The sequence below is a fragment of the Haliaeetus leucocephalus genome, unplaced genomic scaffold (assembly GCF_000737465.1).
Source record: "Haliaeetus leucocephalus isolate CR32 unplaced genomic scaffold, Haliaeetus_leucocephalus-4.0 Scaffold362, whole genome shotgun sequence".
In the NCBI taxonomy this organism is placed as follows: domain Eukaryota; kingdom Metazoa; phylum Chordata; class Aves; order Accipitriformes; family Accipitridae; genus Haliaeetus; species Haliaeetus leucocephalus.
In genome coordinates, this window is record NW_010972798.1 from 7,908,835 (window position 1) to 7,923,412 (window position 14,578).

At 41.0% G+C, this 14,578-nt stretch overlaps 1 protein-coding gene across 3 annotated transcripts in view; it reads right to left on the bottom strand.

Annotated features, from left to right (window-relative positions):
* FYTTD1 (forty-two-three domain containing 1) overlaps window positions 1–14,578 on the bottom strand; it is a 19,040-nt gene continuing 4,462 nt past the window's right edge. For 2 of the 3 annotated variants that reach the window (XM_010573043.1, XM_010573044.1), the window contains exons 2-9: window positions 10,853–10,984; window positions 7,718–7,863; window positions 7,028–7,140; window positions 6,169–6,265; window positions 5,083–5,144; window positions 4,143–4,217; window positions 3,192–3,318; window positions 1–2,080 (exon numbers count right to left, since the gene is read on the bottom strand). In XM_010573043.1, the coding sequence (XP_010571345.1) occupies window positions 1,985–2,080; window positions 3,192–3,318; window positions 4,143–4,217; window positions 5,083–5,144; window positions 6,169–6,265; window positions 7,028–7,140; window positions 7,718–7,863; window positions 10,853–10,984 (848 nt within the window). In that variant the 3' untranslated portion in view covers window positions 1–1,984. Of the gene's footprint in view, window positions 2,081–3,191; window positions 3,319–4,142; window positions 4,218–5,082; window positions 5,145–6,168; window positions 6,266–7,027; window positions 7,141–7,717; window positions 7,864–10,852; window positions 10,985–14,029; window positions 14,160–14,578 lie in introns of those variants that run through there. The other variant, XM_010573042.1, reaches the window with a different exon arrangement.

The following is a 14,578-nucleotide window of genomic DNA, read 5'->3' on the forward strand; positions in this document are numbered from 1 at the left end:
TGAAACCTGTAACTTTTTTATTTAAAAAAAAAAAAAAAAATTAACAGCTTCAGAATAGATCAAATGTAATAACTTCTCCAAAAAATACCAAAAGGTACAGTGTAAAGCATCTTCTCATTAAATACAAACTAGCATTTTTTGATGCATTGCATCAATGTTTTGCATCTATGTTGATGCAAAAGAATTTTTTTGTTGCATCCTGGCACATGGAAAATGTATACACTGAAACAGGATGACTGGCAACACTTTTATCTACTCAAATTCTAACAGTGGGACATTTTCTCCAAAAAAAATTTTCCTAATAGTAATTAAGAAAAAAACCTTAACATCATTACATTTAGTTTGCTTCTGCTAAGGTATATTTTCAACATTAAAAATAAGGGTTTAAGTACTATATAGCATCAGGATACACCCTGACTTTAAAACTGCTATACAAACAAAAGCCCTTCTACCGTCAAATGCTCTTCAACGCTGAAGTTCCCATTAAATGCTAGTTGACTGGGAATTTGAGATAAAAATGCAAGGAAACCAACCTCTGTAAGAAGTCAAATGTAAATTCTTTAAGAACAAAAAAAGGAATTAAACCCATTTCAAATACCATAAACATTTCTGGATGCAGCAAGCCAATCATTCTTTTACCTGACTGTACCTAAATCTCATTGCTATAGAACAGTGTTAAGTTCATCAGTTCCTGGTCTGGAAGCAATTCTGAACAGGTGCCTCAATTTTAGGGATCATATAAATTCAGATTGAGGATGCCCCAGTTGTTACCATCCTGCAGATTCTGATGCACAAAGCTAAGCTTAAAGCGAGCTTGCTCCTGCTTAATGCCTTACACATGCTGTCAAACCGAGGGCTTTCTTCCAGCAACACTCCCCAGTTTCAGCCAATTTCAAGATGTCTGACCACTTCTGATCAGCTTTCACATCTTACCTCTCTTTGGTATATACAAACAAGTGCCATTAGATTGCTTGCCTCTGGCTATTTGTAAGAGCCAGAGAAAACCCTCTGGGGCAAAGTATGCAAGATGAGAATCTTATGTCTGGGAGGGTAAGGAACTCTACCATACCACTGACTTTCTTGTGAACTGTTGTATTTATTCCTATGAAATTATTAAAAAAAAAAATGTAAAGTTATTGCATTAAGTTTGTGAAAAAACTTACAAAGAGAAATAGAAAGCAAAGGTTTAAGAAAAAATAGGAGACAGACATACTCCATTTACAGAGGAGGATAATGAACTTGAGCTATTTGCAATATAAATTACTCTCATACTGCCTGTGCAGTACTCCTCCAATATGATCTGGACCACTTCTAAGGGTAAGAGTAGAATAGTCTCCATCCCAATTACTTATTTTGGGTCTCAGCTAACAGCTTTATTTTGAAAGTGAGGATGCAAAACATTTAGTTTTCAAGAAAGGAAAAAAATTGAACTTCAAAAGCACAGAGAAGTACAACCAATGCTCCCATGAAAAATGCCGCTACATCACTACCAAAGTATTCATGGACTGAGGCTCTGTGCCAAACTACAGTCCAAAGGAAAGTTCATAGGCAGTCCCTAAAAAACCCTAAAATGGGGTTTGTAACGAAACACACAATCTTTACTTTAACAGAGGGGTCAAAAAAACAGATACTGAGCACTCCTAAACAACAACAAAAAAAAACCCAACCAAAACCAACTTTTAAAATTCATGTTTGTGTTTTGGTTGCAAGATGAACCAAAAATCAGTGTTTGTCATCAGCTGGGCGACAGAATCTTTTCCAACCAGGTGATGGTGCCTCTCCAGCAGATCAGTTTCCCCACTTTCCCCTCCTTCAGGGCATCATGTCTTTTACCATTCAAAGTAGAAGTAATAAAGATAGATAGCTCTGCCACCATCTTAGTAAGAACTCTGGAGAATTTCAGTGATGTATGCTGTATTCTTCTGCCCACTTTTATCTCAGTTTCTTAGGTAGGTGGGATCAGTGCTCAAGTCCATCTGTCAGATTAGCCCACTGTTACAAAACGGCTTCCTTTGTTCTGAGACAGAGCTGTTCTTTGTTCCTTCAGGATCCCAAAACGTTCGTTCAACGTCATCCCTGTCTGAAAAATAAAGTCATTTCACCACAAACGTAAAAGATGTTAGGTTAATTTAATCAAAGTAATGGAGACAAGAATATTTTTTTCCTCATTCTGTATCATCACATGACTTCTTAATTGCCTTAGATTTAAAAAAAAAAAAAAAAAAAAAAAGTGGTTTAATTTGATTTCGTAATTTCCCACACCATTTAAAAATCAGATTGGACTATACATCAAGAGCTTGCATTTCTCAGAATTCATTAAGAACACACGGTACACAATGTCAAGACTGAAAGTCCACTCAAAATATCACAAATTAAACTGAGGACAGACGGACTGAAAAAGGGAACTTTCACTACACTCGTTTCCCCACACAGACTCTATGCAACTTCAACAAATGCAGCATTTTAACTGTGTAAATGCAGGTTGCTTTCAAGTCCATCCAGTTGAGGCAGTAGACTGGGGTCCAAAAGCTCAATTAATTTTACAATATAGTAGTAGACTATTTTTGACATACTGCTTATTCATGGAAGGAACAAATCCAGATCAACGCACTGATCCCGTGTAGTTTTCTACAGCTGGCAGTATAGAGCTTATTACAAGAAGAGCACCTAACTGTCACCCTGTAAGAATTCCTTCAATGACAGCACTAAGATTCTTGCACTACATCACCTGTCTTCATGAAACTTGCAAAAAATTGCTCATCTTTCAAGCCTTTACGTCATCACGTTTGATTTTTTTTTTCCTAGATGCATAGCAAAAGTTGACTTATAAATTCAGCTGTCGAGGTTCCATGCAGGCTACACATCTGAAAGCAGCTCATCCCTGAATTACGCACGGTTGCCTATTCAAGCACAGCAGGAACACCAGAAGGCTTTAAGAAATATTCAACATTTTAAATCCCAATTAAAGCATGTGGGCATGCAAAACATGAACTAGAGGAACAGGAACAGTGAGTTTAGTCACTTGCTTGAAGTTACATAGCAAGTTAGTGGAAGAACTGGAAGTAGAAACAAGAAGCAGTCACCAGTTCCCTCTTTCTGTCACTGGTGAGTCTAGGAGGAAAGTGCCTGGCTCACTGACTTTTATCTGTCTTGAAACTACTTCCACAGTTAATGAAAGAAACTGCATTTACCTGTTTTCCAACACTATTTATATCAAACTGCAATGGAACCCCTTTGGGAATCTTCTTCTCTTCAGATTGGTCCCTCTTCATGAGAAATGGTGGCACAGGAGTACGAGTTAATCGTAATTTCTGGGAACTGTGAAAGCAGAATGTTACAAAGGACACAGTGAATATGTGTTTTATGCAATAAAGCCCTAATGCTGATAGAGGTATAAATTTTTCATCAAGCCATTTGATCAGGCTCGCTGAATAGCTGGAGGGCACAAATTCAAGGTAAAAGTCAGGCAGAACTATAAAAGGGTAGCATTTGTTATTGTTATCAGACAGCAAGTGTCCTGACAGGAATCAATCTTATCTTTTATCTCTCAATCTTACTGACAAATGCATAATTTGTGGTTAATTATTCCAATAATTACAAAAAAATAAATATTGGTACAGTCTTCCTTACAGATAAAATGCTACTAATGAAAAAAGCTACTCAAGGAGATTTTTAAAATAAAACACCTCATGAAACAACAGTATCATCAACTTCCTAAACACAAATACAGCAATGCTTTCTTTAAGCACAACTCTAGCAGCATCTTTATGAATCAGCGAGGAACAATTACCATCACTCATCAACAAGATGCTCATTCATTTTAATTCAGATAGGGGAGGAAAACAACTGCAATATGGTCTGATTTGGAAGAGGCAGACAAGGTGAAAATCCACCAGTACACCAGTCTTGAACTCCACACAGCACATCAAGCTTCTAACTTGGAGATGCCTTGAGAAAACCAGATGTGATATTATTCAAACACAGCTCAGAAATACTCAGAAAGGAGCCAGATTTAGAAGTCTTCACAAGAAGCTGTGACATTGAGGTCATCTGAAATACTACCTGCAAGGAACCTACTAAATGGCTCAGAACAGCGATTTCAGCTATGTTAAGAACATTTCAGAACTTTTTTGAAAACTCACATTGGGGTTATGATTGCTCCTGGGTTGTCAATGGATACAGTCAAAATTCCTCCACTTGTGGTAGAAGTTCGCCATCTAGTTTGAAAACACAGAAATCACTTACAAAAATGTTGCAGAAATTTCAGTCAGAGTACTTTTAAACGTGTGTCCAGAACACTGGCTAGTAAAGAATGTACAAGCTTTCGGAATATAGGCCAGTATGAAGACCACATGCAGTCAATCTACAGGAAGCTTGGCCATTGATTCTTGTATCTTTTACATTATCTAAACCTGTTCAGGGGAGCGCTAGATCACATGCTGGCAAGGTGTACCAGAACTATAGCACTGACTGAAATGTTCACTTTTTTAAAACGTTCAGCTTCCTTGCCACAGATGAGGCCAAAATGGCCCTCGCAGCAAATCAAAGAGGTGACAGACTGCAGGTCTGTGGCATATGCTGCTTACTCAACCTGTTGTGTTACCAACAAACAAGTTGCGAAGAGCCCAGCAGGCACAGAATGGTATGGGAAGAATACATGGGGGGAGAGCCGAGTGTCCACCTTGTGACCTGCCTTGCCTATTTCCAAACTGCTTCACAGACTTGTACTTGTACTACATAAAACGGAAATTACATCAAGAGCTCAGAAGAACATTGACATTTGAATTTTTCTTCCAGTCTATGCAGTATTCATGAGTGGTAGAGATTAGTCTGATCCTCTGAAGCTACCACCTTCCCCCTCATTCCTGCAAGTGTCTTATGCAAACAAACTTCTCCTGGTTAAATTAGAAGATAATTTAGGAAATAACTGAGAATAGGGGGAGGATCACTCACTGTCACTCAGTTGATATGCCTACGGGGAAAAAAAACCAACCCACTTTCAATTATCATAGCCAGAAAGCCAGAAATAAAACGAGACTCATATGAGTAACCAAACTGAAGTTTTCCAAATTAAATACTTACTGACGGGTTCTCTTTACTGTCTGATTATCAAGATCATCTGCTGACTGCACTTGGGCCTGCACCTGAAAAATGCATCAATACAGACACTGGATTTGAATACTGTTTCAGTTCCCACTGTAGCAGCCAGAAATACAGCAGTTCAAGAATAGAAGTTTAAAGCTGTTTGTACACTCTGCACAAACAGGATTGTACTTTCAGCAGGACTTCAAAGTTAACTATCCTATTAACGTTGTAAGACATTGCAAAGAAATTACTTTAAGAACACAAAATGATTTAAACAAAATTGTCAATGACAGTAATTTAACCAATAAAGAGATGGAAACATTATTTTTGAGGACGATGTCAGCAAACATACGTTTTACCAAGATACACCAAAATGTTACCAGGCCAGCAAGAAAAACCTGGCTAGTTCCTAATCTGGTCAATGTTAACATAGTGGCATATTGGATATTATGTAAGTCCCACTGCTGTTTCCAAGGTCCTTGGTTTTGTTTTTCTTCCTCCTGATCTTGTCTGTAATTCTGCAATCCATGTGGATGGAACACAGCAACTACTTACAGGTACAATGATGGCAGATGTAGAATGAGGCCAAAAATGAAAACAGAGAACACCACTATCATTCACTGCACATTCTCTATTCTCTTGGTCTTAGTCATAACAACTAAAAAAAATCCTTAAGTAACTAAAATAATAACTTGGATAACTAAAATAAATAACCCCAAAATAACTAAAAAACCCCAAAACCTAAACCCAAACCATAATCAGATTCTAAAATGTTTCTGGTCTATTCTTCACCTGATGGCAACTTTTGAAAGCTGCACCCTGCAACTACCCTCAAACACTCTGACAAGTTCCATGCCCTTCTGAACAGTCCAGCTACACTGGAATAGGAAGCCAGACTCAATGGGCTACAGTAAACTGAAGAGGACGAGTACATTTCCCTAGAAGAACCCACACCTATCTCCCAGTTGACCTCAGGTTTCTACTCAAGTCTGATATTTAAAGTTGATTCATTAATGTCAGTGTTATAGGTTAGCTTAAAACCCGTGTCACGATTTTGTTGTTGTTTTCAGTAATTTTTTTTACCTTCAGGCCCCTTCTAAACAGGAACGTTGCTTGACGAGTGTCTTTCTGCTGATTTAGTTTGTTACCAATTCTGGCAAAAGTGGACGGCATGCTATTCCTGTAATATTAATTAAGATACAGTTATCAAAAGCTTCATAGATAACATCTTAGAGACACCACTATGAAAATGCCCAACACATTACTCATAAATGGGGAAATCACTGCTTTTACATAGAAGCCTAGCACTCCTACGTCACAGGACAGTATGATTATTAATTCTGCTTTTTACCTGCTCAGTATCCTCCAGCACTTTAAACATTGCTGATTAGATGGAAAAAAAAAAAAAAAAAGGAGCAGTCTTGATATGTGTAAAGAAAGTCAGTTTACAGTTTCCGCAATAGTCACATAGTGAAAATTTTCATCATGAAGATCAGTTAAGATGCAGTTTATAAGACATGTTAATTCCAGCACAAATAAAACATGCAATAGCTTCCATAAAACTGAAGATGGCACCAGCTTCCACAAAGGCATTTTATTTAGAAAGTTCATTAAATCACTGCTGTCACTTCAAAGCTACTGAAATTCATGTTGGCCATTTCCATATAGGCTGCCTATGATTTAAAAGAAGGCAGAATACCAAGTGTTCACAAATAGAGGTACTTCCCGAGTGCTCTACACGGTAATAAATATCTGGCTTTGTATCAAGACCACATCTGTCCCATGCTTGGCTTCCAGATTTGTAGAACTTCATACACATGGTAGTCTTGACCGTATTACTACTGCTAGCACCTACCATCTACTCTTGGACTCAGTCCTGTCAAACAAGACTCAATATGGAAAGTTGCCAAGAAGAGTTCAGAAAGCAGACTGTGTATTTTACCTTCTGTTTAGTGGGGCAGGCCTCCTGAGGGCTGGAGCTTGTTTTCTCTGCATTTCAGATTGTCTCTGCAGGTTTGTTTTCTTTTTCAAAACTGGGTAATTCCGCTGTGCATTCTTAAAAAACAATAACTATATATAGCATATATGTATACTGTATATACACAAACACTTTTCCTTCAATTTCCATTTCTTCACAAATCCAAAAGCAATCCTTATTCTACAATACTGAATGAGATGGAGCAGGCAATGTTGCATTGGAGGAGCACAGAAGAGGGAGCCTACTGACGGAGTTCAGTGTTCTGCAAAAACTTCCATTTTTGTAACAGGCATATGCTTAACACTTGCATGTCAGCTGAATCATTAGTTTGTAACAAAGCAATGCAAAGACAAGAAATCCTAGAAAGTGAGGTTTTCTTGTAAAAATACAGCAACTGCCTCCATACTTGCACAGAATATACTTCTGTACTTCAATTTTCATGACTTGCAACCCAATTAAATGTTAAAAAACTTTCAAACCTAGTCATTAATCACCTCCCTCAAAACAAACAAGAGCTCAGCTAACACATCCCCAATTTAATAAAAGGTTGTACCAGATGTCTCCATTTTATATTTCAGTAGCACTGTTCTGAAGCCATCACGTTTCATTTTTTTAATCTGTTCTTATGTGAACCACTAGAATTGCATTAATTACCTTCTCGCTAAGCGGCTGTCTGTTCAGAGGACTAATTCCTTTGCGTGAACCCATTGCTTTCTTGGCTGCCAAGCCAGTTATAACTCCGTAAGGACGCTTCTTCCCTGCTATCTTCTTTCTGCGTCCCAAACGATTTTTACCATAACCTGCAACAAGCATGAAGAGTTCAACAATTCTTATTGAAAGAAAAAGCTTATTGCTTTAAGATGCTATGCAGGCAACTCAAGTTATTTGGCTGCACACTTCAAGCCTTAGAGCAGAAGCTATCACTACACTTGAAGACAATTTGGTCATTCAGCTATTTTAGCAGGTCTGGCCCAAGCCCTAGCACAACAATGATCAGCTTCTCATATAGATCAGTTTTGCTCTAGCTCAATGCATTAATTTCTGTTAAAAATCTGTTATTCGACATGTCTACAGGGAGAACTTAGAGTCATTCTGGCATAGAAAACTACCAAAATACTCTGAAATGGAACTTCATCAAGTGCTTAATAATACAAAACCAAAACCAAACAAAAATAACCCAGCTCCCTACCCATTCAGCAAACTTTAAATTACCAGTTTAATTTAAAGGAAAGAAAAAAAGCAACTTCAAAGTTTATTTATTTAGATCAGTGGTTCCCAAGAAACGACTTAAGAAAAAAGAACATAGCAATTGGCCCACAAAACCATCTTAAAACAGCGTATGAATTGCATTGCACTTAAAGTGTTTTCAATTAGAAGTCTGCATGGTAGTCTGGACGAAACTGAGAATTGAAAGCAGCCTTTGAATATAAAAGGCTTGTAAGTCTGAGGTCGGTAGTATAAACATCTCAAATCTCCAGTTACAAGGGTTTGGTTAACCCTGTCTGGAGCCATTTAGCTTCACACTATGAATACAGACCATGCTTCAGTTTTATCCCCAGGTACCATCCCCTCTAGAACCTCAGACTGGAAGATACATTTAAGACTAAGGAGTCATCTCTACAGCAACAGACATATCTAGTTTTGACATATCTGACTTGATAGCGTCGATAATAAATCTGTGCTTCTTCATGAGACAGGAGCCATCACATGAGGTAAGCCATCGATCAGAACCCAGCTTAGATAAATTTGCCATGGAGAAACTGCTATGTACCCACATTTTGTGGATAGTTAGCAAATGCTCTTCTTTTCAAATACAAAAGCTGAGAAACAGGGTTACTTAGGCTGAAAGGAGCCTCACGAACTCTCTGGACCAACCTCTGCTCAAATAAATGACAACCTCAAAGTCAGCTCAGTCTGCACAGGGTTTTGTGCAGTTTCATTCTGTGTATCACCAAGGACAACTTTTATTTAAATGAACAATGTTCTTCTCTCTGTTTCTCCCCCTCAAAGGCTGAAAAGAGTCCCAGCTCAAGTTCCCTGCTTCTTTCCAGAGAGTTTGGCAGCCACTTGTAAAACCACAAGGAATTGAATGCTGTTGATCATTTGTGGTTTCTGTAGCTGTCCACAAACAATAGAGGATTTGCTACTTATCAGAATAACTTCAATGGCAACAGAGCAGCAATAAATCTATTGGTCATAAGCTACTAATAACTAGAATGGTCAGAACTATTTAATAATACCTTCTGCTCAAAAAATAACATAGAAGAGGTTTGCTTTCAATGAGATAAAATGTGTGGAGCTGTATAGGAGGGAGCAGTTAAAGCTATTCACAATGTTTCAACATGTCATGAGTCTGGCAATTTTGCAAAAAATGTTTGCTTTTTCCTAGAACAAGGGCAGACAAGGAGGGAAGGTTCCAAGAGAGAAAAGTAACTGCCAAGATGATTGTATTTAGAATTTTATGTTTGCAGCTCAAGCTCCTCCTAAAATTCTAAAATCCAGTACTTGCTTCTTTTGTGTCCGTTAGATCATAAACAATTGCATTTGACAATGGCGGTCATAAATAGAAGCCTACATGTTTGATAATCTACAACTTAAATTCACTTACTCTTCACCCACACAAATGTTCTTACACTTGGGCTGACTGATGTATTTTCCTGCAGCGTCAATGCACAAGTAATACCGCCATGTTGGCCTGTATAAAAAGCAAAACTCCTCTGAGCCCTGAGAAACACATCATTCCACTGATCCCCAAAGACATTTGTGTCTAAGATGCTAATGACAAGCTGCTGCTACAACAAACATTAAGGAAGACAAAAATAAAATGGGGATCACTGAGAATACACCAGACAGATGTGTATTTGTTTTAAATGAATGCTACTAAACAAGAAATTGCATGTATTAACTTAAAACACATAATTAGCTTCTATTGAGGTGGTAGGCTTTCTGATTAGATGGTATTTTTCCATATGTAGATCATCCAGCACTGAAGAGGTACTTTTCAAAATTAAATGTAAGCAAAACCAGTCTATACTTCATGCAGGTGCTGGCCATGAACTAGACTAAAACTGGGAATCATTTTAGAATATGACTCCTGTTTATCAAAAAAACCCTGACACTTACTCAGGGAATCTACACTAAAGCTGTTACTGTGCACTTCACTCCCTGCCTATATGATTTTTCCCCCCTTTTGTATTCCACTGTAAAAACATTGTCTTAAGGAGGCTGATACGATACTTCCTTTGCATCCCAAGCTCTTAACAAGAAAAGCTGACTCAGATGCTGTGCACTATCCATTTATATATCCCATAGCCAGCATTACAGTCTGCAGTAACAGCTATTTTGGGAACGCCTACTAGGAGAATTCTACCTAACAAATATTTGCACAAAGCTCTGAGCTTTAGCAAGGCCTCCACATTTCCTGATAGACAGGCTTTGGCATAAGCACACTTTCTATCCATCTCTGAGAACGGACAAAGTATCAACACAATTTCCAAAATTAAAATAAACTTAAAAAAATCAGAAAGAAAGCCAATCCTTCCATGAGTCAAATAGAGTCCCTCAACACCTAAGTTCCCTGTTGGCCAAACACATCAATTACCTTCTCATACCAAACCAGAAACAAAACCAAACATAAATGGATCACAAAGAACTGAATTATAATCAAACCTGCACGTAACACTATTTGAAAGACACCCGAATTGACCATGTCAATCCGTACATTTCATGAGGTTACATTTCAGCTCAAAAAAGACACTGTGCAATCCACATTATGTTCGGCATACACACCTTTCTGCTGTTGGATTCCCCACTTGGAGCTTGGTGTCCTGAACTGTCGAGTTCGATTCTGCTGAAGCCCTCTTTTCATTTTGGGGGAATATTGCTTTCTCTCTTCTTTCTTGTTCAGTTTAATTATATCATCTGTAAGAAGAAAATAAAAAGAAAAAATTGTCATACTGCAGACATATTCTAGTTCTGAAGAAAAAACCCTAGAAGCTTGGAGTCATGGGAAACAGACCAGTTAATCTTGCAAAGTCAACCCATACAAGTTACGGTTCCAGAAATATTATTGCTATAAAACATCCAGTCCCTGTTAGTCTTACAGTACTTATTTGTAATATAATGCTCTAGCAAAAGAGAAGCAGTTCCGTACATCCAGAAAATCCAAGAGGCTTGAAAGATCATGGCATTTAGCCCAGCACTAAATTTTAAATTTAATAACTCCATTCATTTTTGCATACCGTTAAAGAAAAGCTAATCCCATCTCACTCCCAGACTTTGCAGATTCCAAACAAAATGTCAATCACACCTCAGTTCTTCCATCCTAAGTTACTTAAGAAAAAAATCACACAGAGAGAACTCAGCCTATCAGTTATCTTCATATGTTCACTGAGGTTAAGATGATGGGAAAAAAGCAAGCACAACTGCTCTCCCCAGGTACCTGCAATCCAAAGCAATCATCTTATCTATTATCCAGGGAAACTATGTTGGACAAATTATTAATTGGTTTAAAAATATGTGTAAGACAACAAACTGATGAAAAGTGAACAGCAGGTCCGTCAAGTGCAAATCATGCCACACCAGTCTGCTTTCCTTCACTGACCTGGTAGCTGGCTCAGGAGATAAGACTTGGCATGCTTTTATTTGACTGGTAGCTTGTTTACGAAAACACCATGAAGAAAAATGTCAAATTATATTTATTGCATCTAGATCATGAGAGCACAACTGATAAAACCACCGTGTTTCAACAGAGAGGTACCACAAACATGTGGACATCCTTTTTTGAGTCAGGGAGAGATGGGAACAGGGTTACTGTGTTTAACAGAGTTCATATGGACTCGGATGGGGTAGAACAGAGAAAACAGCGTAAAAAAAAAACCAACCACCAAAATCACAACATTCCTATCCAATGTTTTGTATCCTGCTGAAGTAAAGCTAAGAGAAAATCGGCTTACGTTGCTGCAAAAATGATTGAATATTCAGAAAAAATCTATTAGGATAAGGAATACTGATACAGGTCACTGAGGGTTTGATTTCTATAGAATCTTTACCAAAAGGATCATCCCTGGAGCAAGGATTACCAAACTATCCTTTTTATACAACAAAGGAAACCAAAGCCACTTCAAAATGGTATACACCTCCAAAATAGTAGAAACGATCACTGCCAACAGCAGTACTCAACCAGGAGTGTTATTTGAACTTAGCACCACTAACAAAGTGATGTTCAACAAAAACTAAAATGTCCAAAGCGTTAGAGCAGAATATGTAATTCTGCGTAATGGCTACTTCCATTCCTATCTACCAGTGATACAAAACCACCATGGTCAGAAAGCACAGATCCTTGCTTCATAGTTCATCTGCTCCATCTTAAATCCCATTTTTGCAAGTTAGCTGTTGCTGTACACAGGGTTATAAGTTTTTAAACAAAAGAACTTAAGGTTCAGCTATTCTCTTATTTGGGGAAATGAAGGATATCTAGGACTTTATGCATTTGTTAGCCAAGACACACCCACACACAACAGCTTCTTAAACAGAAAGTCACCATGACATCACAACAGTCCTTTGCAATTTGCTATTAGTCAATGTCCAGGATATGTCGTAGTGTCTAACCAAAAGGTTAACCTGGCCAAGAAACATTAAAATATATGAAAATATAACTAGCTGCTCAGAATCAGTAACTATTAATCTTGGTAACCCTGGAAACAAAGATTCCGTGTGCTATATTATAAGTAAAAACAGATCTATAGAATTAGATGAATGCTGTAATGCTACTCCACATTCAAACAAACTCTTAACTGTCATTTCACAAATTATCTCCGTTGCCAAAACAAAGAAGTCCTCTGGATTATTTACAGCTGGAAAAATTGTACAAATCCTCTTATTTTAAGGTGGTCCACAAAGGCCGAGTCTACCGTTAACATTCTAGTTCACATCACGATTTTGTTTTTTGAAGCAAGTCTCCTGATAGTACGTATCTACCATGCTCTGGTAGTGTCATGGAGCAGTCTTGGGGTGTACAAAATAATTTTTTGTTTGTTTTTTGGATAAAACTAAACGGGAAGATGCACTCCAGGAAGACACCAAACGTGTCCCCAACTGTTAAGGGGATTCTGTGCATAGGACCAGAGCAGAACTACTCTGAGATACCTCTCCAAACTATGTATAGCATAGATGTCAGGTTCTCAGATACGCTCAGGAGACACAGTTCTGCAGATCTGTAATGAGGCTGTGCAACTTCCTAACACACACAACCAATGGGAGGACAGGGGAGAAAGGGGTAGATTGCCACAGGAAACTACGTGGTAGAGACGACATCACGCTTGATCTGACTGGTAAAGCATTGCAAAGGGGTTACAAAGGAGACTTGCCATTACCGACTTCCGAACCTGGGAAGAAAAAAATCAAAAAGCAAGGCCAGCTGAGCGGCAATCTAACCACCCCCGCCCCTGCAATTACGAGCGCCAGGCGAGGCCCTGGGACGCTCCCCGAGTGCCACCCAGCAAAGGGCCCGGGCACCGTGGGCCTGACCGGCGCCAAACACACGGAGCGCCCCGCTCTTCAGCCTGCTCCGGACACCCAGACGGAACAAAGGGGACCCACTCCAGCTGCTCCCTAGCCAGGGACGGCGACCCCGCGGGCCCTGGCCCCTGGGAGCCCCGCTGCTCCCGGGGACGCAGCCGGGCCTCGCCTCCCGTCCCCGCCACGACGGGCCCACAGGCCCCCGCAGCCAGCCTCGCATTCCGCCCCCCCGCCGCGCTCTAGCTGTGGTAGGGTCCTCCCCCACCCCGTCCCCGGCCCGACTTGGCGCAGGCCGCCTCCCTACGCCCCCCGTTGCTTCCGCCCGCGCCGGTGCCCGGCAAAGCCCGTTGGTTCGTTCCGCCCCCCCGCCCCGGCCCCAGCGCTCGGTTCAGCCCGCGCCCCTCCGCCCCCTCCCCCACAGCGGCGGGCCCGACGCGCTCTCCTCACCCAGGGACATGTCGATCTTCTCCAGGCTGTCGCTGCTGCCGTTCCGGGCCCCCGCCGCAGCCGAGGAGCCCGAAAGCGGCGCCGCGGCCCCGAACCCGCTCATGGCTGCCCGCAGGACCACCGCCGCCTCCCCTCACCGCCTCGGCCAGCCGGCCGCACGCATGCGCAAGGTGCGGCCGCGCAGGCGCCGCAGCCCGCGCCCACCCAGGCGCTGGCAGCTGGCGCATGCGCAGTAACCCCACCACAGTCCCGGCAGCAGGCGCCTGCGCCGAGGAGAGGAGCTGCCTCCCCTCCTTCCACCCCCTCCCGCTCGGGAACCGGCGCGCCGCCCCCTGCCGGCCGGGAGGAGCAGGTACAGCGGGGACGGGCACCGGGACGGGGGGCGGCCCCTGGCCCGGTGGGGCCCGGTGGGGCCCGCAGGTAACCGGCTGGGTGCGGGCCCGGCCGGGCCATCCAGAGGCCGTTTGCGGGAGGGCTTCTCCAGGGACAGCGTGAGGACCTGCCTGCCACATCGGACCGGGGCCGGGGAGTGGTGGGGGCTGGTGGGGG